This window comes from Panthera onca, chromosome C1, assembly GCF_046562875.1.
Source record: "Panthera onca isolate mPanOnc1 chromosome C1, mPanOnc1 haplotype 2, whole genome shotgun sequence".
Classification (NCBI taxonomy): Eukaryota; Metazoa; Chordata; class Mammalia; order Carnivora; family Felidae; genus Panthera; species Panthera onca.
In genome coordinates, this window is record NC_138346.1 from 200557069 (window position 1) to 200582779 (window position 25711).

The window sequence follows — 25711 nt, forward strand, 5'->3', positions numbered from 1 at the left end:
AGCAACAACTGGGATCCCTCACTTCCGCATAGTTGCAAAACAAAAAGGCCTGTTCTGATCCCCGATTGCGGGACTTCGCGAACTGAGGAGGCCTCGACTTCGGACGAGCGCGGGAGAGAACGAGGGCACGGGGTCAAGACTCGGCTTCCAGGAGGCTCGTTTTGCTCTGATTATCCAAATACAAGGGGCGGGGGGAGGACGTTCGGTAACTGTGCAAGGGAGTTGTATAAAACCTTATTTACATATTAAGAGAAACGCACAGAATAAGATGCTCGATGAGCATTGTTTTTTGGATGAAAAATGTCCGGGAGGGGGGCGGGGCTGGTTGCGCGGGAGTCTTTGGAGGTTCATTGCCCAATCCGGCTGCCCCATCCCAGTACACTCTGCCGACGCCGGGCAGGTGTGGCCGCGTGCTCCCTGGGGACGGGCGAGCCAGGCGGCCGGGCGCCCGAGGTCACGGCGCTAGCAGCGCGCGCAGGCCCAGCAGCGCCGCGAGCAGGAGCGCGAGCCGGGGCGCGGGCGCGGCGCCGGGGGCGCGCAGGCAGGCGGCGTAAGCGTCGAAGGCCACCTCGCGCATCGCGCACACGTGCTCGGCGCTGCAGGCCGGGTCGCAGGCCTCCCTGTCGTAGCTGACCGAGTTGTAAACGTAGTAGCGCTGCAACGTGCCGGGGTCGCTGGCGATGCGGCCCAGCGCCGCGTGCATGGAGCGGGAGCCTGCGTCGGGCACCCCGTAGGCCTCCGTCAACCGGTACTCAAGCTCCCAGAGCGGGATCCCCTTTTCGTTCGCCTGGCTCAGGTTCACGAAGTAGGTCACCATGTCCTGGTGGAGGGAGGGAGGAGGGTAGGCCATGAGCAGCCGTCGGCTTCCACCCCCCAATCCTGCACCTTGCATTTGCCCCCAGACTCTTTGTAACCATGACTGCTGTTGCTGACGAGGCACCTGCACTTAATACCCGATTTCACAAATGAGGAAACTGAGTCCTAAAGAGTTTAATTAATTTGGGCAGGGTCCTACGGGTATTTAGTAGCAGTGGCAGGTTTGGAATCCAGGTGGTTAACCCTGTGGCCTACGCGTTTTCTGTCCCAGATACACAGGAAATGTTTATAGAATTAAGGGATAAAAAGCAACTTTAAAAAGTAGGATGGGGTGCCTGGCTGAACGAGGTTATGGGATTGTGGCTGCCGAGGGCTTGGGATACACTCAAGACCCCTAGGTCTCCAGTGCATCTTCAGAACTAGAATCTGGAAACGTTTATCTGTCCAATGCTTTCCACTTAAATTTGTGGGCCTGCCTCAAGTCACTAGAAGTGGGGTAAGAGGAGCTGCTATGAATAGATGGTAACTTCCCCCTGGGCACATTACGTTGTTATTTCGTTTTGTCCTCTCCAAACCCTGTGAGGTACTGTTACTCCCATAAACGGAGGCCAAAGAGGTAAAAAAAAATTTCATGAGTGGTGGAAAACCCAGGCCTCTCTGAGTCCCTCCCTGAGAAGGATGTAGAGTATGTTGGGGGCAGGGGGGACGAAGAACCAGGCTGTGATTCCTCTGCTAAGGCCCTCTGAGTGCCCATGTGGACAACAGGCCATACTCTTGAAAGTCCTCAAAAAAAAAAAAAAAAGCCCTCAGACCTCTTTTCCATACACATTTGCTCTGGAATCAAGGACCTACGTTATCTCATCCAGCCCCTGGCTATAAATGTCCTCTCTCAACGACCAGATTAAATCTCTATATCCACTTCTTCCTGGGCCTGCTCCTTGAATACCCTGCTGCCTCTTCCCTGGGCACTTTTGCCTGGATAGCATCTAGACCTCCCAAAGTTAACAGGTCCCCAACCAGACTTCTGATCTTCCCTCTGAAACCTGTTCCTCCTGCAGTGATCCCATTTCAGTGAAGGACAGCTTCACCCTTCCGGGGACTGAGGCCAGAGCCAGGACCCCTGTCTCTCACACTGTTATCCAGTCCACCGGCAAATCCTGTCTTTGCCTTCGGCATACATCCAGGATCTGGGGCATCTCACCGCCCCACTGCCACACCCTGGCCCGCGGCACCGTCACCTCTCAGTGATTATTGTTGTCACCTCCTAACTGATCCCCCCTCCCACCACCATTTCTGCCCTTGCTTGCCCTTTAAGCCTGTTCTCTGAATAGCAGACTTGGCGGCTTTGTAAAATTACAAGTCAGAATATTTAGTTCTTCTGCTCCAAACCCCTCACGTCCAGAGTCCCACTCATGGCTGACATGATCTGACCTCATTCTTCCCACTCTCCCTTTGTGCCTTCCTCTGCAGCCACAGACCTCCTTGCTCTTCCCTAACACACCGAGCACACTCCCACCCCAGGGCCTCTGAACTTGCTCTTTCCTCGCCTCTCCCACCCCCCCCCCCACCATGCTCACGTGGTTCCCTCCCTCAATTTACTCAGAATTCAAATGTCTCCCTATCAGTGACACTTCCCTGCCTCACCCATCTCACAGCATACATACATACCCTACCGCTGGCACACTGGCCTCCTCACTCTGTTTTCTCCTTAGCGCTTCTCTCCATGCCTCGCTTAACTTTCCTGATTTATTTATTGTGTGTCTCCTGTAAGAACGTCAGCTTCAGGAGAGTGGTGACTTTATTATTGTTCACTTATGTGCCTCCTGAACTCAGGGCCTGGGAACCAGGGAACACGGTAGATGCTTGGTATATTTTGTTGAATAAATAAAGGAATAATATTTCTTTGCTGTTTCAACAATCACAAGCACATCCCAGGAGATGAGGGTTGCTTAATGAGTTAGGGGCCTGCTTTGGCTGGGACCTAGTTGGCATAGGCATGAGGTGGGCAATGGGCATGAGGTCACGACTGTCGGAAGCCTTGAATACCAAGCCAGGGAGATCCAGCTTATTATCTTATGGGCACTGGGGAGCCATTGAAGGTTTTTGAGCAGGAGAGAGACAAGAAGGACTTAAAAATTAGTTCCTTCTGTAGTATATAGCAGACGAGCTACAGCAGGGCAGGGCTAAAGGCAGGGAGGCCAAGTTGGAGAATGTGATCTAGGGTGAAGGGAGATTTGGGGACAAAAAACTGACCTGATTTGGTTGCAGGATTTGGAGGTGGCTCAGGGGTTCTGAACCTGAGCTCTAGAAGAAGGTGGATTCCCTGGAAGGACTTAGGCAAGGCAGTGATACATTCAGGTCCCTCCCCACCCTCCTCCTCTGGCCCCAACAGACCCAGGCAGGGCTCCTGACCTGCAGGCTCAGTGTGGCTCGGTCATATTCAAACACCCGGATGCCTGGATTGTTGGCCCCGTTGACCACTCCAGGTAAGGTGGTTTTCCATGGGGTGACCCCCGGTGTAAGGAACATGACGCTGATGGGGGCACCTTTCAGGAGAGAGACAGTGGGACTGAGAGAGGCTGGCAAGAGGAGGAGGGGGCTGGGCTGGCAGTTGCCCTCCTCGCCGAGTACCTGTATCATCATAAAACATCCGGAAGCTGTCAGTGTGGTGGTGACCGAAGAACTGCCCCGCGATGACATGATGGTGCTTCCGGACCACCTTCAAGTACTCCTCATTGAAGCCCTCCCGGAACCAAGCTTTGTTCCGAGTCTTCTCAAAGAACCCTGGGGGCACGTGGCCAATAATGTACACCTGCACAGAAGGGGTACCCAGGAGGGGCTCAAGGATGCCCTCCCCGACCCCTCACGCCTGCCCACCCGCCTCCCAAAAGGCAAGCAGACAGGATCAAAGGTACCCCTTGCAAAGCAGATTCCGGTACTCTGGGTAGCCAGCAAAGATTTCACCTGGTGTTTTCCACTGTGTGCCTTTGCCTGTGCTAAGCCTGCCACATGGAGTACGCTTTTCTATTTTTCTATTTATGTATTTTGAGAGAGAGAGACAGACAGAGTGTAAGCCAGGGAGGGGCAGAGCGAGAAGTAGAGAGAATCCCAAGCAGGCTCTACCCTGTCAGCGCGGAGCCCGATGACGGGCTCGATCCCACAAATCATGAGGTCATAACCTGAGCCAAAATCAAGAGTCAGACGCTTGGGGCGCCTGGGTGACTCAGTCGGTTGAGCGTCCAACTTCTGCTCAGGTCATGATCTCACAGTCCGTGGGTTCCAGCCCCACGTCGGGCTCCGTGCTGACAGCTCAGAGCCTGGAGCCTGCTTCAGATTCTGTGTCTCCCTCTCTCTCTGCCCCTCCCCTGCCCATGCTCTGTCTTTTTCTCCCTCTCTCTCAAAAATAAACAAACACGAAAAAAACAAAAGTCAGACGCTAACCAACCGAGCCACCCGGGTGGCTCCTAGAATACTCTTACTCTTTTTCACAGGCTGTTGTGTGGATGGAAAAAGCCACCTCCTGGTACCAGGCTGATGAAGGACCCCTCTGTGATGGGGGCATCTTGAGTGGTTGGGTGAGTTTGTGTGGAGGCAGGAGACTCCTTCAGGAAGTGACCCCAGAGAGGTGGGAGGTGGAGGCAGGAGCCGTTACCATTTCCTTAGCTCGGGATGCATTGGTCAGCACGTCTTCCAACCACTGGAACTGCCGAGCGGGGTCGGCCATGCCCGCTGTTTGCTCATTGTTGCCGTAGTACAGGTTGGTGTTGAGGACGACGACACGCCCAGCCCCACTCAGTCCAGGCAGCTTCTCGGCATAGAAGGCACCTAAGACGTCACAGCCAGAGAGGATCTGAAGGGACCTCTGTGCCCTCCACTCCATGCCCAGCTTCTCCTGCCCTTGCATCCTCCCTTCCCATCTTTCCCATAGGAGGGGCACGGTGAGTAAAATCAGAGGCTCTGGAGGCAGCCAGCCTAGGTTCAAGTCCTGGCTCTAGCAGTTAGTAGCTGTGCAGCGTGAGAAAGTGTTTACTTCACCTCTCCGTGCTTCGGTTTCCTCCTGTCTCTAATGTGCATAACAGCAAGAAGCATTTGTCCCTCCAGATCCGCTGTCAACCCCATTCACTCAACACTCTGTCCCAGAAGCTGATCTCTGTGGACTAAACCCGCGGGCTTCTGGTTGGGCTTTCACCATTTGGAACTGAGGACAGGGAAGAGAGTAAGCCAGGGTCACCTTGTGCTGGCTGTGTCTCCGGATCGGTGGCTCTCAGCCACTGATTTTGTCCCCCAGGAACCATTTGGCAGGGGCTGGAGACATGTTTGGTTATCACAGTGGAGGGTGTTACTGGTATCCGGTGGTTAGAGGGCTTGGATGCTGCTATGTGCCCTACGACACACAGGACGGCCCCCACGGTGAATTATCCGGCCCGAGGTGTGAACAGTGCCAAGGGTGGGAAACCCGGCCTCAACCGGAGGTCACTGCCCCTTCCTAGGGTTTTTGTGAGGAGTCTCGGAATGTGCTGAGAGTAAGTGCCTGGCACACAGTATATGCTCAATAAACATTCATTTATGATCCTCACTAGCGCTGTGGGGTGGAGAGTATGGGCACTGGAGTCGGCCATCCCTAAGCTGGCTGATCTTGGCCAAGTGACTCGACATCTTCAAGCCTCTGGCTCCTTATCCGTAAAATGGGGATAAAGTCAGTACCTGTTTCACGGGGTCGTGTTGAAGACAAAATTCAATCAGACCTTGGCGTACAAGTAAGTGCTTATGGCTGCAGATGGTGCTAGTACCTTCTTTGAAGAGAGCGATGGATTCGTTACTGAGCCAGGGCCTCCACAGTTCTGCTACCTGATCATAGATGCTGTTGCCCCCTGCTGGGAGCTGGTTCTTGGGGTGAAAGTCATGATTCCCCAAAGCAGCGTAGACTTTAGTACCTGGGCAGGAAAAAAGAGAAATATAAACATATTTATGTGAAAGCGCTTGGTGGAGTTAGTCATTTTCGGTCCGCTAGGAGCCGACCGCGCTAATGGAGAAACGCCGTAGCACAAATGAGGACAATACAGAGATAAGCAGAAAACCACATTCAGTGGAATCTGGCTGAACGTGGCTCAGACCTGGGAAGGAAGAGCCGTGAGTTCTCTGATCCCAGTTCCGAACCCCATTCCCAGCATAAAGTTCCCTGGTCGGAAGCATCAGAGGATGAGAAGAAGAAGGCTAGAAGATCTAAATAATCTTCACATCCATTATCAGCCCCTTGGCAATTTAGTGCTCCCTTGTTCTTGTCAATTCCAGGTCCACTGACTTTTAGGGAAAGGGTTTGGTTCACTCGGGGAGCCTTAGGAGTTTCACTCATTCGTGAGTCAACGGGTGTTTATCGAGCACCTCATGTAGATCTGGGAACCAGGCACCCAGTCCCCATCCCAGGGGCCTTGCAGTGCAGTGGGGTTGACAGGTATTGAGTAATTAGAGGTGTGAGGGTGTCACAAAAAAGGGAAGAGCCACTTGCGATAGAAGCCTACAACAGGGTGGGGGGTGGAAGGAAAGGAAGGAAAGGAAATGAAAGGAAGTGGCTTGTGAATGACTCCTGTGGGGAGGGAGCCCATCAGACTCATTTCCTCCCCAGAAGTAGCCTCATTCTTGCTTTTATTTTACTTCTGTGTCTGGCAAGTAGTAGTTTCTCAATAAAAGTTTCACAATAAACACGGGGCTCCTGGGTGGCTCGGTCGGTTAAGTGTCTTCAGCTCAGGTCATGATCTCACGGCTGTTGAGTTTGAGCCCCAGCTCGGAGCCTGGAGCCTGCTTCAGATTCTGTGCCCCTCTCTCACTCATGCTCTGTCTCTGTCTCTGTCTCTCTCTCTAGAATAAATAAACATTACAAAAAAAAGTTTGACAATAAATAAAAACCCCTCTGAGCTCAGGGCAGGGTTTTGCCCTTAGCCTGGCGTTCCCCAGGGACTGACCTTGAACCAATGAGGGAGGATGGAGCCTCCAGTTCCCACTTGGGGAGATATTTTCACAGAGACTTTTTGCGCTGTAGAGCCTACAAGATCTGAAAGTGCTAAAACCTCTGCTGAAGGAGGAGGTTGTCAAATTCCCATCAAGAATTGTTTGCAGGGGCGCCTGGGTGGCGCAGTCGGTTAAGCGTCCGACTTCAGCCAGGTCACGATCTCGCGGTCTGTGAGTTCGAGCCCCGCGTCAGGCTCTGGGCTGATGGCTCGGAGCCTGGAGCCTGTTTCCGATTCTGTGTCTCCCTCTTTCTCTGCCCCTCCCCCGTTCATGCTCTGTCTCTCTCTGTCCCAAAAATAAATAAAAAACGTTGAAAAAAAATTTAAAAAAAAAAAAAAAAAAAAAAGAATTGTTTGCAAAGGCAGAAGCCCTCACTGTACCCGCCTGGAAAACCCTCGCCTCTTTAACACAAATGCCACCAGCCTTTAGGAATCCATCTCAGGGGCACCTGGGTGGCTCGCTCAGTTGAGCATCTGACTCTTGGTTTAGGCTTCAGATCATGGTCTCACGGTCATGAGATCAAGCCCCAGGTCGGGCCCTGCACTGGGCACGGAGCCTGCTTAAGTTTCTCTCTTTTTCCCCCTCTCTCTCTCTGCCCCTCCCTCATGCACACTCTCTCGCGCTCTCTCAGAAAAGAAGAAGAAAAAGAAAAAGAAGCCGCTTAAAAAAATGCCCCAAACCCCACAAATCCCTGGAATTCTAAGAACAGATGAGAAGGGAGGAACTCTCTCCTTCCTTCGCTGCTTCTTTGTGCCAGGCACGGTTAGAAGCTTCTGACAAGCACAAGCTCCATGAGGGCACAACCTGGCCAAGTTCCCTCCCCCCTAGAATGGTATCTCACTCACAGTAAGAATAAGATGCTCAATAAATATTTGTTGACTCACTAAATGAGTGAGTGGATTACTTAATCCTGACAACAACCTTCTGGGCAGGTACCGTTCTTCTCCTCGTTTTGCACAGAGAGGAAACTGAGTCTCCAGGGCATTGCCCAGTGGGAACTGGCAGAGACTGAATCGGGACTGAGATCTGTTTGCCCAGCACACCTGCATTCACCACTCAGCCATGCTGGAGGAGAGGGGCCGGGGTTCACAGTGACTCTGATGGGAACACAGGTGGCACGTGGCCGGAAGAACGCATGACACACGATGTGGATCCGAAATCCGGAGTTGCGGTCCCTTCCTCCCCTGCAGCAATTTGCTTGACTTCTCAGTGCTCCGGCTTTATTTATCAATAAAACGGAGAGGGCTTGCTTGACCTGTGTTGCTGTAATTCTCAGATAATGCCTCGGGGCGCCTGGGTGGCTCAGTCGGTTAAGCATCTGACTCTTGATTTTGACTCAGGTCCCGATCCCAGGGGTCGCGGGATCCATTTGATTTGAACTCTTCTAGTATGTTCTATTTTAACATCTCTACAGGCGGAGTGTAACTTACTGAGGCCATGAGGAAGCACTGTCGTACTTGAATTAACAGCGTTTTTGTCCTTGGCAATACATAAAATATGATGCGACTCACAGTTGATAGCGTCTGGAATATTAGGAAATCCAGTAACTGTGCAAGTGTGTTATAAGCTAGAGGATCTTCTACCTTATGTTTGTGTGTTAACTCATACTTACAAAGCATTTGCTCAGCCATCGTTCCGCTTTTATTCCCGAAGTGCATGGGGAGCCAAGGAAAGCGTGCTCAGAGTTGGATGAGTTTGAGTCCCTCCCTGGGAACTGACTGGCTCTGAGCCATAGGTTCCTCATCTATGCGTCCAGACAACTAGACCATGCTGCATAAAATGATGCCCGTCGGGGGAAGAAGGTGGCAGAAAGGTTGCCTGGAGGACAGATGTGGGGTGGTGACGGCAGCACAGGGCCCCTCCTGGAGTGGCAGGGGCAGTGGTGGATAAGAGTGGCGCTCAGAGCTGGATTTGTGTCCTCACCCTTGCCACGTGACCTTGACCAGTTTGCTTGACTCGGAGGCTCACATCTCTCACCGGGAAAGTTGAAACAGTAATAGCACGTCCCTCCAGGATTATCGCAAGGAGCTAAAGCATATAATGTTCTTAGAACAGTGCCTGACACAGAGAACTCGATGCATAGATCCGTGTAGTCACTGCTGCCGCCGTATTTATTTGTATCATCATTAGCCCATATCTGGGTCCTGGGGACCCATGACTAAGGCCTTTAGAGGATGCAGCTGTACCAGAACCCGGAGGAAGGGAGTGGGGGGCTAGTGGGCTGCTCTCACGGGTCCCCAGCTGGCAGCCCGAGAGCCCGATTCAGCCCCCAGGACCTCGTGTTCGGCACAGGCTGCTTAAAAACATTTTCAGGGTCCATTAGGTGAGGGATGCGGATCCCATTCTCCTTGTCATGTTCCATGGGACTGCTGCCATCATCACTCACAGCTCTGCCCGCCCTCCTAGGCTCTGAAAGCCCCAGAAGCGCAAGGACAGCACCTTAGCTGGAGCCCAGCATCTCCCGGAGGCCCCTGTAGCCAGGATGGTTTCAGGGCAGTGGATGGCAGCCCTGGGGCCACCACAGGACATAGGGCTCTCTGCGAGTCCCCGTGAGGCTTCCTGGGAACCGTGCCCGTATGTAACCGTAGATGCCCTGAGAAGGGGCCGTGAGTCTGCGTTAAACAGGCAAGGGCAGAAGGCAGCGAAATGTCAGGCATTTCTGTTAATGGGATGCTGCGTGTAAACACGGGCCAGTGATGTCTCACATTCTTTGCAGCGTTGTTGGAAGGGAAGAAACAATCAATCGCCGTGAAGTGCCCCGCCGGGGACTTGGCCAGCAGCCAGTGCTGCCCGTGGTTGAAGGTCCCTCCGCCACATCTTGCTGCTGTTGCTCTCCCACCGTGCCGGACACTGCCTGGGGTTTCAGGAACTGCTTCAGGGGAACCAATGACAGAGTCTTACCTGGAAAGACCTCTCTGATGAGCCTGGTCAGGCGGTCCACAATCGCCAGCACGGCTGCCTCTCCCAGCCTCTCATTGGGCACATGAGGTGTGTCGTCACTGGAAAACACCATCGAGCCGGTTTGGTGTGGGCAGCTCAGGAAGGGGCATGAGAAAAGGAAGGGACAGCCCAGCCATGAGAAAAGAGGCTGTGGAACTGGCTCTCAGGCACCCCCTGAGAGGGAAGGGCCAGGCTGGAGCTGGGGGTCACGCAAGACAGAGCTCAAACCTGGGCTCTGCCGTTGACCTGCTGTGGGTCCCTGGGCTGGTTGCTTAACCTCTCTGAGCCTCCATTATGTCGTCTGTAAAATAGGGAAGATAATGGTACCTACTCCTAGATTTTCATGAGACTTTATTAAAGGGGGAAAAATTATGTGTGTGTGTGTGTGTGTATATATGTGTGTGTGTGTGTGTGTGTGTGTGTCTGTGTATATATATATATAATGTTGTAGACTGGTGGGACCACTTTCTACCTTATAAAGGGCATATTTCCTGGGCAGCTCTCCTAACTTGGAAAGTCTTTTCCTTTATCTTCTTTTTTTTTTTTTAATTTCTGCTTCTTGGGTTTTTTTTTTTTTTTAGGCTTATTTATTTTTAGAGAGAGAGAGAATGTGCGTGCATGCATAAGCAAGGAAGGAACAGACAGAGAGAGAGAGAATGAGAATCCCAAGCAGGTTCCATGCTCAGTGCAGAGCCCAACACAGGGCTCCGTCCCACGACCCTGGAATCATGACCTGAGCTGAAATCAAAGAGTCGGACACTCAACCTACTGAGCCACCCAGGCGCCCTTATTTTCCTTTCTCTTAAAAAAAAAAATAATAATAATAAATACAAAATAAAATGTAGACTAGTAGCTGCTCCGTTGTAATTATTATTTAAAGAGGGAAGCTTGAGAGTTCCAGTCCCATCTTGCAGGCCCCCAGGAAGCTCGGGGTGGCAAAGTCATCTCTGAGTCCTGCTCTGTTCCCTAAAGGGTTCTCAGGAGTTTGGAGCTGGCTTCAGAGTTTAGAGTTCAAATCTACTCTACGGCAGATCCAGGACCTGCCCCAGGACCGTTCTGTCCCTCTTTCGGCTGACCTAAATTCCTGGATCCAAGTTCGAAATACACAGCAAGGCCAGGGAGCAGGGAGGAGAATGGGGAAAGGCAGGTTAGGGGATGGGTCGGAGCCCCCACAATCTAAAGCCTGAGGACCCTGCTGGACCTGACAGGGTGAGGCAGCCGCTGCCCAGGTGCCCTCTGCCCCCTCCCCACTGCCCCCCATCCCCGGAGAAGTTAAGTAGCTTAATTAATAGTACTGCTACCGTTGCTAACAGCTCACCGTGGCTTACTCTGTGCCAGGGGCTTTCTGTGTGTGACACTCACATCCCCGTGGGCTTCCCATCGATGATCCTACAATGTGAGTTCTGTTGTTAGTCCTGTTCGACAGATAAAGAATCAAGGCACAGAGAGGTGGAGAATCCTGCCCAAGTGTATAGAGCGAGAAAGTGGTGGAGCCAGGGTCTGAGTTTAGTCAGACTGGCTGCAGGGTCCACGCTTACACTCATCACACCCTGCTGCATTCCTGACACCCTCCTCAGGGCTGCAAGAGGAACCTCTCAGCCCTGTCTTCCCCAGGGACAGGCCAGGGGTCCAGAGTCATCAGAACAAAGTTCGTTTTTTATTTGTCCCTAGTTTGGAGGATCTAATTCTTTCTTTTAGAAAACACTTGCAGTTTCTTGGGGCGCCTGGGGGGCTCAGGCCGTTAAGCGTCCGACTTCCGGCTCAGGTCATGATCTCATGGCTCAGGGGTTCGAGCCCCGAGTAGGGCTCTGTGCTGGCAGCTCAGAGCCTGAAGCCTGCTTCGGATTTCTGCGTCTCCTTCTCTCTCTGACCCTCCTCCACTCATGTTCTGCCTTTCTCCCTCTCAAAACTAAATAAACAGGGGCACCTGGGTGGCTCAGTCGGTTGAGCATTCGACTTCGGCTCGGGTCATGATCTCACGGTTCCTGGGTTCGAGCCCCGCATCGGGATCTCTGCTGACCGCTCAGAGCCTGGAGCCTGCTTTGGATTCTGTGTCTCCCTCTCTGCTACTTCCCCACTCACTCTCTGTCTCTCTCTCTCAAAAATAAATAAACATTAAAAAAACAATTAAAAAGAAAACGAAACTAAATAAACATTAAAAAAAAAAAAAAAAGAAAGAAAACGCTTCCAGTTTCTACAGATTACCCCTAAGGGATGGCAACTTGCCCAGGGAAGTCAATTTCTTTTCAGAAATTGAATTATAAAAGGTCCCAGAGGTTTCCCGGAAACATCCTGTTTCTGTTAAAGGGTCAGAATTTCCCAAAGTAGTCACCTTTCCCAGAGGGCTCACGTCTTTCAGAATGTTGCACGTCCCTCCCACAGCTCCTCTTCAGAGAATTCAGAGCAGAGGCTCCCAGAGCCAGATGCCTCTTGGGAGCAAGAGTTCAAGGTCATGGCTTAAAGCTCACTCTCTTCTTAGACTGATTCCTGAGCTGCCCAGGACTGCCCTGAGACACTGCCACATTTCTTGTTTGTTGCTGTTTTTTAAGTTTATTTATTTATTTATGTTGAGAGAGTGTGCAAGCAGGGGAGGGGCAGAGAGAAAGGGAGAGAGAGAATCCCATGTAGGCTCCATGCTCAGTGTGGAGCCTGACATGGGGCTTGATCTCACGACCGCAAGATCACCACCTGAGCCGATACGAAGAGTTGGACGCTTAACCGACTGAGCCACCCAGACGCCACGACCCTGTCGCATTTCTTAAGTGTCTAGCTTTGGCATTGGGACCAAGCGTCCTGGCCGCCCTGGCCCTGGAGGGTTCTCACTGGTCAGACTGTTCTGCCCGAAGATAGCGCGTGGGGTGATTTCTGCTCAGCCAGACTCCATTTCTGCTTCTTATCCAAGGACGCTGCTGCGAGTCCTCCAACTTCCCTTAGCACTGGCGGTCCTTGTCACTCGAGGTCCACCCTTCACTCACTGGCTCCTTTCTCCCTCCCTTGGTAGGTCAGCCTGACTTGTGTTCAGCCCCCCGGCTGAACACAACCACCACCCCCCCCCCACCACCACCAACCACAGGGTCCATCTGAGGGTCATTCCTGGTCACTCCCATGCCACACTAAAGGACAGCTGAGGGCATCATGGGTTTGATCCTGCCCTGTAGAAGTGTCCATTGAGGCTGAAAGAGGGAGCAAGAGGTCAGAGCTCCTGCCGGCCTTCTTCACCAGCTCCCCGGATACCACTTCCTGTGAGAAGTCCTCCCCGATCCTGCCACATGGAATCAGGTGCCCTGCGAAGCTCCCGCATCCCCCAGTGACTCTCTCTCCTTGCTGGGATACGGTGGTTCAGTGGGCTTGTCTGCATCGCCCCAAGACCGTGAGCTCCTTGAAGGCCAGTCCAGGTCTTATCATCTCAGCTCCCCAAGTGTCTACCCCGGGGGCTGAACACAAGTCAGGCTGACCTACCAAGGGAGGGAGAAAGGAGCCGGTGAGCGAAAGGTGGACCTCGAGTGACAAGGACCGCCAGTGCTAAGGGAAGTTGGAGGACTCGCAGCAGCGTCCTTGGATAAGAAGCAGAAATGGAGTCTGGCTGAGCAGAAATCACCCCACGCGCTATCTTCGGGCGGAACAGTCTGACCGGTGAGAACCCTCCAGGGCCAGGGCGGCCAGGACGCTTGGTCCCAATGCCAGACCACTCTCAGGCTCTCTGATGTGGTTGGAAGGAGCAGGGTTCAGAGCCCATGGCCAAGAAAGAATTCTTGAGACATCTTCGGTGCAAAAAGGGTGGTTTTATTAGGGTACAGGGACGGGACCTGTGGGCAAAAACGGCTGCACTGGGGTTGTGAGGAGCGACTGGTTATATAAGATTTTCTATCCTATGGAGGAGAGGGTGATGTTAGGGCTCCAGGAAATTGAGTTCTAGGTTTCTGGGGGGAAGTGGGGTCTGATTATTGATAAGATTGCTTTTTTTCTTACAAAACATAAAGCCAGGGGCTCCTGGCTGACTCAGTCGGTTAAGTGTCCGACTTTGGCTCAGATCACAGTCTCACGGTTTGTGAGTTTGAGCCCCGCATCGGGCTCTGTGCCGACAGCTTGGAGCTCGGAGCCTGCTTCGGATTCTGTGTCTCCCTCTCTCTCTCTGCCCCTCCCCTGCTCGCACTCTGTCTCTCTCTGTCTCTCTCAAAAGTAAACATTAAAGGTTTTTTAAAAAATAAAAAAACAAAATAAATCATTAAAACAGTGGCAAACTGATGGAGACCCATGTCCTGCATGACTGTGATCTCTATCAATTAACCACTTGTTTTTTCCTTTCCCTTTCCTTCCTTCTTGGACAGCCAGGAGCCTGAGAATGTCACACATATCCCACCTGGGGGCAGGGATAGGGTTCTGGGGTGTTACCTTGTGCTTTGTCCTCAGCTTGCCTTTTGCTTCCTCCTCACCTCTACCTTCTTCCCTCCCTGCATTTGGATCTCTAGGGCTTGGAGTCCCTAAACACCAGTGGGAGTGGCCCCAGTGTCTGTCCACCTGACTTAAAATCCAGGAATTCTTGGGGCGCCTGGGTGGCTCAGTCCGTTGAGCATCCAACTCTTGATATTGGCTCAGGTCATGATCCCAGAGTTGTGGGATCAAGCCCCAGCACTCTGCACGGAGTGTTGGAGCCTGCTTGGGATTCTCTCTCTCTCTCCTTGTCTGTGCCTCTCCCCCACTCACATGAGTACAGGGATTCTCTCTCTCTCCCTCTCTCTCAAATAAAAAATTAAAAAAAAAAAAATCCAATAGCTGTCCACATACCCAGATGGGCCATGACTGTCCCCAGCCTCAGAGTGAGCTGCGTTCTGCGTTCTGCTAAGTCTGGGAGACACAGAGTCACGGGCACAAATTTTGGGATCAGCCAGGCCAACAGTCCTTTGAGCAAGTTGCATAACTTTGAGCTTTAGGTTCGTAGACTCTGAATCAGGGCTGGTGAGAGGACAAATGGGGATAGTGTGGGGAGGGTGCCAGGCTGGCAGGTGAAGGCTAGCCTAGCTCTTGTGACTGCTCTCACCCGGTCCAGAGGATGAAGTCTGGCTTGGGCTCGATCTCCTTCATGGCATAGATGGAGGAGTTGATGAGGACCCAGGGAGAGTCGCAGAGGTAGTCACCCCAGGGGCCTGCATTGGGCACCGGCTGGGAGCCAGCTGATGGGCACACCTGGAGGGGGTCTTCAGATACCTTGTAGTCAGGGTCAAGGTGCAGGTCCGAGATGTGCCAGAACTTCCCTGCAGAGGAAAGGAGACCCTCTTCAATGCTGGTCCCTCCCTGAGCCTGGATGGCGAAGACGCCCAGGGATACCCTGGGCTGGGAGAGAGCAAGCTGTAAATGTGAAATGAAGTTTCCTCTGAAGCCAGCGTTCAGAGAAAAAGAGCCACAGGTCTGACTTTGCCCGGGGAGGCACTGAGAGTAGGAGAGAAAAAGATTGGCTCTGTCCCTGCCCTGTGACCTTTGACCTTCCCCATCTCCCCACCTCAGGGGCCCCAGCAGCAGCGTGAAGGATTGGGCTTCGTGACCCTCAAAGAATCCTTTGGGAGTTAGTTCTAAGCAGAGTGCTTGTTTTAAAGCAAAGTTTGGGTAGGGGCACCTGGGTGGCTCAGTCGGTTGAGCGTCCAGCGTCAGCTCAGGTCATGATCTCGCGGTTTGTGAGTTCGAGCCTCGCATCGGGCTCTGTGCTGCCAGCTCAGAGCCTTGGAGCCTGCTTCGGATCCTGTGTCTCCCTCTCTCTCTGCCCCTCCCCCACTCATGCTCTCTCTCTCTCTCTCTCTCTCTCTCCTTCAAAAATAAAAATATAAAAAAAAAAAAAAAAAAAAGAGGGGCGCCTGGGTGGCTCAGTCGGTTAAGTGTCCAACTTCGGCTCAGGTCATGATCTCACGGTCCATGAGTTCGAGCCCCGCGTCGGGCTCTGTGCTGACCGCTCAGAGCCTGGAGCCTGTTTCAGATTCTGTGTCTCCCTCTCTCTGACCCTCCCCCATTCATGCTCTGTCTCTCTCTGTCTCAAAAATAAATAAACGTTAAAAAAAAAATTAAAAAAAAAAAAAAGAGCAAACTTTGGGGAGTGTCATGGATAAGCACTCAGGCTCTGGAGCCACATAAAAGCTGTGTGACCTTGGGTGAGTTGCTTCACCTTTCTGAGCCCAGAACCAGAGGCAGATCTTCTCATGCTCCAGAGAAAATCTGAGCTGGGAGAAAGTCTACACACCAATTGCCTTGTAAGATCTTGCTAATTAGCGAAAGCCTAGGGGACATGTGTGGAGATGCAGCTCAGCAGTGCTGGGCGAGAAAAGAAGGAATGTTCCTTCAGATTGGGCCGAGTTTCTGGTGTGTGTACTTAGTGGCTCTGGATGCAGCTGGGAGTGGCCCTGAAGTGGTCAGCTGAAACCTGGTCTCAGCCAACTAAGGGCGGCTGAGATGCCAGAAAACCTCTTGGTGTGAGGGGAGCCTGGCTGGCTCAGGCGGTAGAGATACTCTTGATCTTGGGGTTGTAAATGAGTCCCGTGTTGGGTACACAGATTCCTTAAAAATAAAACCTCACAAAAAAAAAAAAAAAAAAAAAAAAAAAAAAGCCTCTCAGTGCGATCGAGAGAAAGGAGTCCCAACAAAGAAAACGAGCTACACGGGGCGGATTTGACATCTGTACCCAGCACAGCACAATGGGTAAGTAGTTTGGAGGAGGCTTATGGAACAGGTTTGGCCTCTGCCCTAAAGCCTGGAATTTCCTCACCCTCCACCATTGCTGTCGCTTCCTCCTCCATTTCCTGTGTCACTTAATGCCAATAGTCGTACCCACCCCCACCCCCCGGCCCTGCCCCCAGCCCAGGAAATTGGGTCAGCCTGGGAGTCCCAGCTTCTGCAGCTTTCATGGTTGGATGGCCGGGGCACCACCCAAGCCACAGGGCATTCAGTGTGGCTCTAGGAGAGGTCCGAAGGTCAAGTCCAGCCCCTGATCCTCTCTCTCTATGACTTCTCACCTCTCCTTATCTAAACCTGGTCCCAGGAAAGGATCAGAAGCTTACTTATACTAAGGTGCAAATGACTGATTAAATCTTGATCCCTCCCAAGGTCATTACATAGTCACCAGAGCCCTGCAGGTACAGTTGACCCTTGGACAGTGCAGGTTAGGGGCACCGACCCTCCCTCAGTCACAAATCTGTGCATAGCTATGACTCCCTCAAAACTTAACTACTAATAGCCTACTGTTGACCAGAAGCCTTACTGATAACATAAACAGTTTATAAACACTTATTTTGTATGTTTTATATATATATATATATATATATATATATGATATCCTGTATTGGTACAATAAAGTAAGCTAGAGAAAAAGTGTTATTAAGAAAATCATAAGGAAGAGGAAATACTGTATCAAAAAATCTGTATGTAAGTGGACCTACGGTTCGCACTTGTGTTCTTCAAGGGTCACCTATATTGATCACCACCCCCATTTTGCAGATAAGGAAACTAAGGCTCAGAGGTCAACCTGCCTGAGATCACACGGTAAATGGTGGAGGTCCTGCGTCTCTTGATTCTCTCCCAGGAAGATGTGATTGCTAACAGGGTAAAACCGATGCCTTTTTATTTTAGATATGTCTTTTTGTAGACTTTTGCAGTCTATGCCTGCATGTTCATTCTTTACCCAAACTGAGAGTCTTTGTTTCTAATGGGGGCAATTTAAACTTGTTACACAGGCCATGACTGCATGTGAAATTACTCCTACAGAGACAAAATCCCAAGCCAGAGGAAAGAAACTGCCCCGTTTCAACTAGTAAATGGGCAGAGTTGGTAGGCTTTCCTGAGCCCCTGCACAGAGACTGAAAGGGGGGTCACATCCGCTTCCAAGCCGGAGACGGGGCTGACCGGGTCGGATGCAGTGAGAGGCCCTTTGCCCTTCTCTCTGGAGCGTGATCCCCCCACCCCCCCACCCCCCCCCCGGCCCAAGACCATGCAGAGACCATTCCCCTGCCTCAAGCCGGCTCTTTTCCGCTAACCATCAACAGGGAGCAGATCTGCCCTTTTGATGTCATCCCTCAAAGAACTCAGTGAAAGTTGCTTCACTTCAGAAACTCCAGTCTGCTGACAGGCTCACGGGTCAGCTGTTGGTTTCTCTCTTCCCACAAGCTCCCTTCCCATGAGCTCTGGTCTAGTCAGAGTGTAGAACTGAAACTCCTTCCAGCCTCCCTGGCATTCCTCGTGGTGTGTGTGTGTGTGTGTGTGTGTGTGTGTGTGTGTGTACATGCATGTGCCCCGGAGGCCTGACTCCAGGAGAGGCCAGGATAGTGGAAGGAATGGCGTAGAGAGCAGAGGGCTCCACCTCCTTGGGCTCTGGTGTCTTCACTGTGGAAGTAAATCACACAGACCTCACACAAAAGAACTCACCCCACTCTTTCGCCTCATAGGGCCTCTTTCTGGCTTCTTTCTGGCTTCTCTGTGGCCTTCCCCAGTCTTACCCAGGTCATTGCTCGCATGGCTGCTTTGTCCATTCAGGCCTCAGCCCAAGGGTCACCACCTCAAAGAAGCCTTCCTTGACTACCTTTTCTCAAGTTCCATCCCCCACCACCCGTCTGGTCACTAGTTATCGCCTCCCTCAGTTTTATTTTCTTCAGAACACCCTCACATAATGAAATGAGCTTATCGACTCTATCATCCACCTTCCCTGTCTACTCTGTCAGTTCCGTGAGAGATGCAGCCTGTCTTGTTCATCTCTGTGTCCTCAGCACCTCGAGCAGTGCCTGGGATGTGGAAGATGCCCGAATAGATGTTCAATCAGTGAGCAAGGCTGCGAGGAAGATGATGGGACTCGTGAGACTCAAAGAATGTTAGCCAGGTGCCCTTTACATGCTCATCTCACTTCATCCTTGCCGCCATTCTGTGAGGTGGGATTCTTATGCCCGTTTCACAGATGAGGAAACTGGGGCTCAAACCCAGCCCTCTCTGACTCCAAAGCTGAGGCACAATGTTGACTCGGAGCCTCCAGCAGATGGCTTTTATAAAACATGTATGTTGCCCACAAAAGGGTGGAAACCACAGGCTTCTATGGAATTAGCCACAGACTGTGAGGAATTTAAGCTCTAATTAAAACGTCATGGAGGGGCGCCTGGGTGTCTCAGGTGGTTAAGCATCCAACTCTTGATGCTTGGATGGCACCCCGCCATGTGGTGGACAAGCCAGCCTGTGCTCATTCCCTGGGCCACTGTGCCCCTCAGGCCTCAGTTTTTCTTCTCTTCTGGAACCTCTGTTTCCTCAAACATAAGATGAGACTATTGCACAAAGGTTATCCGAAGGCCCTGCCAGTTCCAATGCTATTATTATTGTGTATAACCCACACCACAAGATGATCGTGGTCTCTATTTTAGTCCTTTGTTTTTGACCCTAAGCATCGACCCCAAACATTTCCATTATAATTCCTCCTCTGGAAACCGAGGCCCTCCAAAACACAGAGGGTTCCCTTGTTAAATCCAACATTTAGGACCCCTTGTGTTAAGTACATAAATTGCTCTCTCTTCATGACAGCCCCGTAGGCTTACTCTTGAGGGAAATGTTTTCCTACCATGCTAACCCACACTGAAAGAGACTGTTTCTCTGCAATTAGAAACTGAAGGATAGGGGCGCCTGGGTGGCTCAGTGGGTTGAGCATCCGACTCTTGATTTCAGCTCAGGTCATGATCCCGGGGTCATGGGATCAACCCCGCATGGGGCTCTGTGCTGAGCATGGAAACTGTTTAGGATTCTCTCCCTCTCTCTCCCTCTGCCCCTCTCCCCCACTCATGCACTCTCTCACTCTCTAAAATAAAAGTAAAAGAGTGTGTCTCTACCATTTATTTTTTTTTTTTTTTTAATTTTTTTCAACGTTTTTTATTTATTTTTGGGACAGAGAGACACAGAGCATGAACGGGGGAGGGGCAGAGAGAGAGGGAGACACAGAATCGGAAACAGGCTCCAGGCTCCGAGCCATCAGCCCAGAGCCTGACGCGGGGCTCGAACTCACGGACCGCGAGATCGTGACCTGGCTGAAGTCGGACGCTTAACCGACTGCGCCACCCAGGCGCCCCTCTACCATTTATTTTTTAAAAAATGAAGCTGAAAGACAAGGCCGTGCTGCACGGGGGCTACATGGGAGGAGACAGAGCCAGGGAGCAGGCACCCCACCCAAGCTCTTCGCTAAGGAAGGTGCAAGCAGGAACCCCACAGTTCAAGACAGAGCAGGTGCGATTGCTCTCCGACTGGGTGTCTCAAAGTTCTCCTGCACTTGAGGGAAGATTTGGACTCTGAAAAAATCTAGCGGTACTGTGGAATTCTTTTAAAATTTCATTTTGGGGGCACCTGGGTGGCTCAGTCACTTAAGCGTCTGACTCTTTGTATCAGCTCACGTCATGATCTCACGGTTTCGTGGGTTCAAGACCCGCTTCCGGCCCCGCTCTGGCAGTGTGGAGTCTGCTTGGGATTCTCTGTCCGCCCCCCTCTCTGCCCCTCCCCCATTTGTGCTGTCTCTGTCTCTCAAAATAAATACGCCTAAAAAATAAAATGTAACTTTTGTTTTTAAAGCATAGATGTATACATTCCAGAAAGTTTGGAGAAAAGAGAAAAAAATTGTACCTATAAAACCCACCATCCCAAGAGGACCCTTCCAAGGGCATACTGTGTAAGGCAGCTGAGTACGGACTTGGTTCTTGCCACTTCCTAGCTGTGGGACCTTGGGCAAGTGTTGAGCCTCCTCTGAGTCTCATTTTCCTCATCCGCGAAATGGGTACAATGGTAATAGTACCTGCTTTATAGGGTCTATAAAAACCAAATGAGGTTTTTCTTCTCTCATTTTTCAAGTGGGTTTTGAAAGGACAGCTGATAAGCCACTAGCATCAGCCTGGCCCCTCCTAAGTCTCAGAAAATAAATGTTAGCTCTTCTTGGCTCTTTGCTTTAGTGTCTCTTTGTTTTGACATAGCATTATTTTATAAACAGAGTGACGTTGTACTGCTTGGGTTCATGTCCCAACTCGGACATTTACTACATGTGTAACCTTGGGTTGGTCATTTAACTTCTCTGAGGCTCCGTGAGAATCCCTCAAGGAGAGGCTCCTTGATAATCCCTACCTGACAAGGCTGTTGTGAGGGTATTCTGTAAAAATTTCAGCAGTGCCTGGCATACAAGTACTTGATAAATCTCCCTATTGTTCTCAGTTTTGCTGTGACGCCCTAAAACTTTTCCACCGGGTGTTTTTTTCCACAATCTCTTCAGCTATTCCATTACTGCTGTCAGCATTTTTCATTACCATAAACAACGCTGCAATGAACATCTTAGTGCCTTTGTGGGGCGGGGAGATCCATTTTAGCCACTAGGACTCTGGGCTGTGGGGTGCCCACTGGCATTTGGATTTCCAAGAAAGCATATTTAAAAGTGAAAGAGGGGCGCCTGGGTGGTTCAGTCGGGGGTGGTTGAGCATCTGACTTCAGCTCAGGTCATGATCTCACCATTCATGGGTTCGAGCCCGGTGTTGGGCTCTGTGCTGACAGCTCAGAGCCTGGAGCCTGCTTCCAGTTCTGTGTCTCCTTCTCTCTCAGCCGCTCCCCCATTCATTCTCTCTCTCTCTCCCTCTCCCTCTCTCTCTCAAAAATAAACATTAAAACACTTTCGAAAAGAAAAGAAAAGTGAAAGAGCGAGAGTGAGAGATCCTTGCAACCATTCCCGCCCTCCAGTCAGACTGGCAGGGCCTGGAGTCCCCCAGCAGGGTCGAAGGAGGACTGCCACTCAGCGTCTCCTGGACACGTTGCCCTCACAGGGAATGACACACTGTCAGCGCTCATCCCAGTGACACTTCCTCCTTGAGGTCAGAGCTTTTAGAGCCAAGTCCCTCTCAGGCCTTTTGCTCTGGTCTCCGGCCCCAGGCCCCGTGCTCCTCCTCGCTGGCCTCTGGGATGCGGCCGCACCAGCAGGGTGCTTTGCCAGGGCTCCCAGCTGCTCCTGGGTAGTGTCTGGGGACATGCACTGACCAGGGGAGCACCTAGCAGCTCCAGCCTGGGAGAACTGAGCTCCACCGAGCAAGCCACCAGCAGAGCCCTGACCCCTTTCAGCCTCAGTTTCTGCAGCTACAGAAAGGGTGGAGGGTCACCTCTAAGGTCCCATCCGAGGACTCCCGGAAGGGGCAATCTAGGATCCTAAGGAAAATTCCAAGTCCAGCCGGCCCACTGACTCCTCTTCCACCGCATGGAAATCCTTAACGGGCATCCCCAACTGGACACATCCCTAATCAACCTGCCACCCCCTCCTGCTGCACCTCAGCCAATGACAACTCGGTCCTCACAGCTGCTGAGACAAAAATCTTGGAGTCACCCCCACCATCTGCCAGCAAGTTTTGTCCAGAATCACACCGTCTCCAACCACCCCTGCTCCTACCGCCCCGGGGAGCCTCCACCTCCCCTCACGGGATGATGGCAACAGCCCCCCATGGTTTTGGCTGCTTCTCTTTTACCAGGGAGCCCAGGACTGAGGGAGCGTCCAGGTCACTGAACTTCCGGTGCTAAAACTAGGCAAGTCTCAGGCACACTGAGACCCTGCCTTTACCCCACTGCTGTCTCCTCTCAACATGCAGCCCAGGGAGCCTTTTAAACTTACACAAGACAGGGACACCTGGGTGGCTCAGTCGGTTGAGCATCCGACTTCAGCTCAGCTCATGATCTCATGGTTCATGGGTTCGAGCCCCATGTCAGGCTCTGTGCTGACAGCTCAGAGCCTGGAGCCTGCTTCGGATTCTGTGTCTCCCTCTCTCTCTGCCCCTCCCCCGCTCATGCTCTGTCTCTCTCTGTCTCAAAAATAAACATTAAAAAATTTTCTTTTAAACCTACACAAGTCAGGTCACCCCACAGCTCTCCCCAAACCCTCTAATGATGTCCCATTCTACCCTGAGTCCTTACATTGTCTACATGCTTATAAGTGAGCTGACGCCAGCCCCCAGCGCCCTCCCTCCCCCCATCATGCCCCCAACTTCATCTCTCCCACTCACCTTGCCTACTCTGCCCCAGCCACTCTGGCCCCATGCTCGTCCTCATATGCATCACCTGAGCATCAGGCTCAGGGCCTGTGTGCTTTGTGAGCTCCCTTACCGGAATGTTCTCCTGGATGTCCATATGGCTCTCTCCCTCACTGCTTCAGGTCTCTACCCAAATGTCACCTCCTGGCCACTTGTAAGTACCCCCATCCCCCACTCCCACCCCTTTATTCTGCTTTATTATTCGGCATAACACTTATTGTCTCCTAGAAGACCATGCATTTACTTGTTCATGTGTCTTTTGGTCTGTTTCTTCCCAGGTGAAGGGTTGCTTCACTAGGGCTCGGCTTTGTTCCTTTTCCTTTCTGTCCCATTCCTGGTTCCTAGAATAGTGCATGATATGCAAAAGGCCCTTAACCAACGTTTGCTGAATGAATTCATGAATCTGCCCGCCACCTTCTGCCTCTACCAGATGGCTGGCTCTTATGTGCCCACATCTCTTAGTGAAGCCAGTGTCCCTCCCCTGGCCAGCCCTGGCCTCCACTTCAAATCTTCAGGCCCAAAGAGCAGCCCCTTCCCACCCCCACTGACTCTCTCCCAGGCCTCCCTGCCCTAGCTTCCTGCCTTGCTATTTTTAGCAACATTTTCAGCTTTCTGTGAGCAGTCCCCAGCAGCCAGGATCGGGTTCATAGTACAGAACAAAGGCATCAAAGGCATTTGTAGCACCTACCTGGTTCAGCCCTGGTGACTCCCCAGTGGGCCAAGAAAATCAGCAGCTTGAACAGCCTCATCTTTGGGACTCGCCTCGTCTTTAGGGCTCACTTCACGGGAGCCACAGGACTCCCCCGAATCTGTGACTGAAACTGCAGGCTTCCTAACTAGATGTTGTTGGCCGTGGGCCTGAGCAGAAGTTCCCGTCCTGTTTCCCTGTGTGCCTAGTCATCCAAGGCACTGCCTCCTCTGGCTTTTCTGCCTTTGCTTCGAAGGGCGTGAGCAGGGCTTGCCCAGGAAGATGCACCAGCCAGGCCTTTGAACTCTGAGGGGTAGAAAGCCACACCTGTCCTGCCTGTCAGTCCAGCCAGTAAATGGATTCTCCGGGAAACTCACTCGGCACCAGTCACTGAGCAGCAAATATCACCTACTTTCAGAGGTTTTACGTTGCCCCACCCTGAGCAGAACAAACAAAGCTGGATGAAACAGCTGGCCTTTGCCATCAAAGGAATTGACTGCTAGCTGGAGCTCCAGATGCCCTAGCACAAGAGAACCCAGACTGAGTCATCCGTTCATTTATTCCAGGAACCCATGTCCCCAGGAGACAGAAGGGACCCAGGACAGCCCCTGCCTTCAACAGGGAGAGGGAAACCAGTGGACTGCAGTTTATTTATTTATTAAAAATATTTTTTTAATGTTTAATTTTGAGAGAGACAGGCACACACAGAGTGTGAGCAAGGGAGGGGCAGAGAGAGAGGGAGACACAGGATCCGAAGCAGGCTCCAGGCTCCGAGCTGTCAGCACAGAGCCCGATGTGGGGCTCGAACTCACAGACGGTGAGATCGTGACCTGAGCTGAAGTCAGACACTTAACCGACTGAGCCACCCAGGTGCCCCGAGATGCAGTTTAGCCTGTTAGGTGGCTTGACAAACCCAGAGGAGGAATCAAACCCTTGAGGAAACGGAGGTGATGGGGCTCATATCTTCTTTTATTATGGAAATTACCAAACAGAAGCAGGTAGAGAGAACAGCATCATGAATCCTCAGCATCCATCCTCCAGTTACAACAATTAGGAACTTATGGCCAATCTTACTTCATTTGTACCCCCACCCTAACCTACTGGATTATTCTATAGCAGATTCCAGAGATCATATTGTTTTGCCCATAGATACTCTAAACGATAAGGATTCTTTTTTTTTTCCTAACAAAATGATAAAATAAAAAATAAAATACTTGGTCAATGTTTAAATTCCCGACTGTCTCATAATGTTTTCTTACAGTTGGTTCATTCAAATCCGGATCCAAACCAGGTCTGATGCGGGCAGGCTGAGTCTGAGAACCCAGAGGAGGGTCCCACCAGACCAGCCAAGAGGGTCCTTGACTTCATGCAGCATAGAAATCAAATGCAAGCCAGAGAAAGTAAAAACAGAGTTTATTGAATAGTGTAAGTGATGGGTAGAGAATAACAGATGGGGTGTCTGGGAGACTGAGGAAGGAAAATAGAATAAGTCTTGTTGCTTGGGGCTCGGGGTTTATATTAGAAAAGGATCTAAGGTATGCATTCCTCCAGGAATCCAGGGTAAAGTCCAATCCTAGGCGAGTGTCAGGTGAACAAGTGATGTCATTCCAGGGGCGCCTGGATTTCAGCTCAGGTCATGATCTCACAGTTCGTGAGATTGAGCCCCAACATCGTTCTCCACTCTGGCACTGTGACACCTGCTTGGGATTCTTTCTCTTCCTCTCTCTGCCCCTCCCCTGCTCACTCTCTCTGTCTCTCTCTCAAAAATAAATAAATAAACTTAAAAAACAAACAAAAACAAACAAACAAAAAAACCCTGGTAGCAGAGCCCTCGGGGTGTGGAGGCAGCCCTCAGGTGACTACTGACCTTTGTCCGGGCCTCAGAGCCTCTGGGAAGCCAGGCTGTATCTATGGTTGTCTTGGGGTTCAAGTCCACAGAGTCCAAGAAGGTCAAGAATGAGGCCATGATAGAATCCATGAATGTTGACATCTAGTCCAGTTTTTCTAGAGCAAACATACATTGCTCTCGTGTATTCCTTCATTTACTCTTGTATTTAACATGTATTCTTTAAATACCCTCTGTGTGCCAGATGCTGGTGATATAATGATGGACAAAAATAGTTTACAGTTTACTGAAATAGGCTTTAGTAAAATTCATATAGATTAATGTCAAATTATAACTCTGATGGTGCCCAGTTTGGATGCCATCCGAAAGACC

At 51.4% G+C, this 25711-nt stretch overlaps 1 protein-coding gene across 3 annotated transcripts; it reads right to left on the reverse strand.

Moving 5' to 3' along the window:
- Positions 1-79: 79 nt before the first annotated feature.
- SMPDL3B (sphingomyelin phosphodiesterase acid like 3B) lies at positions 80-23865 on the reverse strand. 3 transcript variants are annotated; one of them, XM_060624742.3, is made up of 9 exons: positions 23494-23862; positions 18163-18562; positions 14801-15014; positions 9724-9821; positions 5607-5750; positions 4469-4641; positions 3448-3628; positions 3229-3362; positions 80-820 (listed from the first exon to the last, which is right to left on the reverse strand). In XM_060624742.3, exons 3-9 carry the CDS (start codon positions 14842-14844, stop codon positions 455-457), a joined length of 1140 nt encoding a protein of 379 aa, XP_060480725.1. In that variant the 5' UTR covers positions 14845-15014; positions 18163-18562; positions 23494-23862; the 3' UTR covers positions 80-454. The 3 variants fall into 3 exon arrangements, with proteins under 3 accessions (XP_060480725.1, XP_060480724.1, XP_060480723.1); XM_060624740.3 differs by lacking the exon at positions 18163-18562 and having other exon boundaries at positions 84-820; positions 23494-23859; XM_060624741.3 differs by lacking the exons at positions 3448-3628; positions 18163-18562 and having other exon boundaries at positions 81-820; positions 3229-3447; positions 23494-23865.
- Positions 23866-25711: the final 1846 nt, after the last annotated feature.

Bases quoted from the DNA above. Each gene is read 5' to 3' on its own strand.
- SMPDL3B (XM_060624740.3), bottom strand. From the start codon at position 23,554: ATGAGGCTGTTCAAGCTGCTGATTTTCTTGGCCCACTGGGGAGTCACC. The intron at 5,751-9,723 runs GTAAGACTCTGT...TTTCCTGCCCAG, and splicing joins CATCAGAGAGGTCTTTCCAG to GTACTAAAGTCTACGCTGCT. The intron at 821-3,228 runs GTCAGGAGCCCT...TCCCTCCACCAG, and splicing joins GAGCCACACTGAGCCTGCAG to GACATGGTGACCTACTTCGT.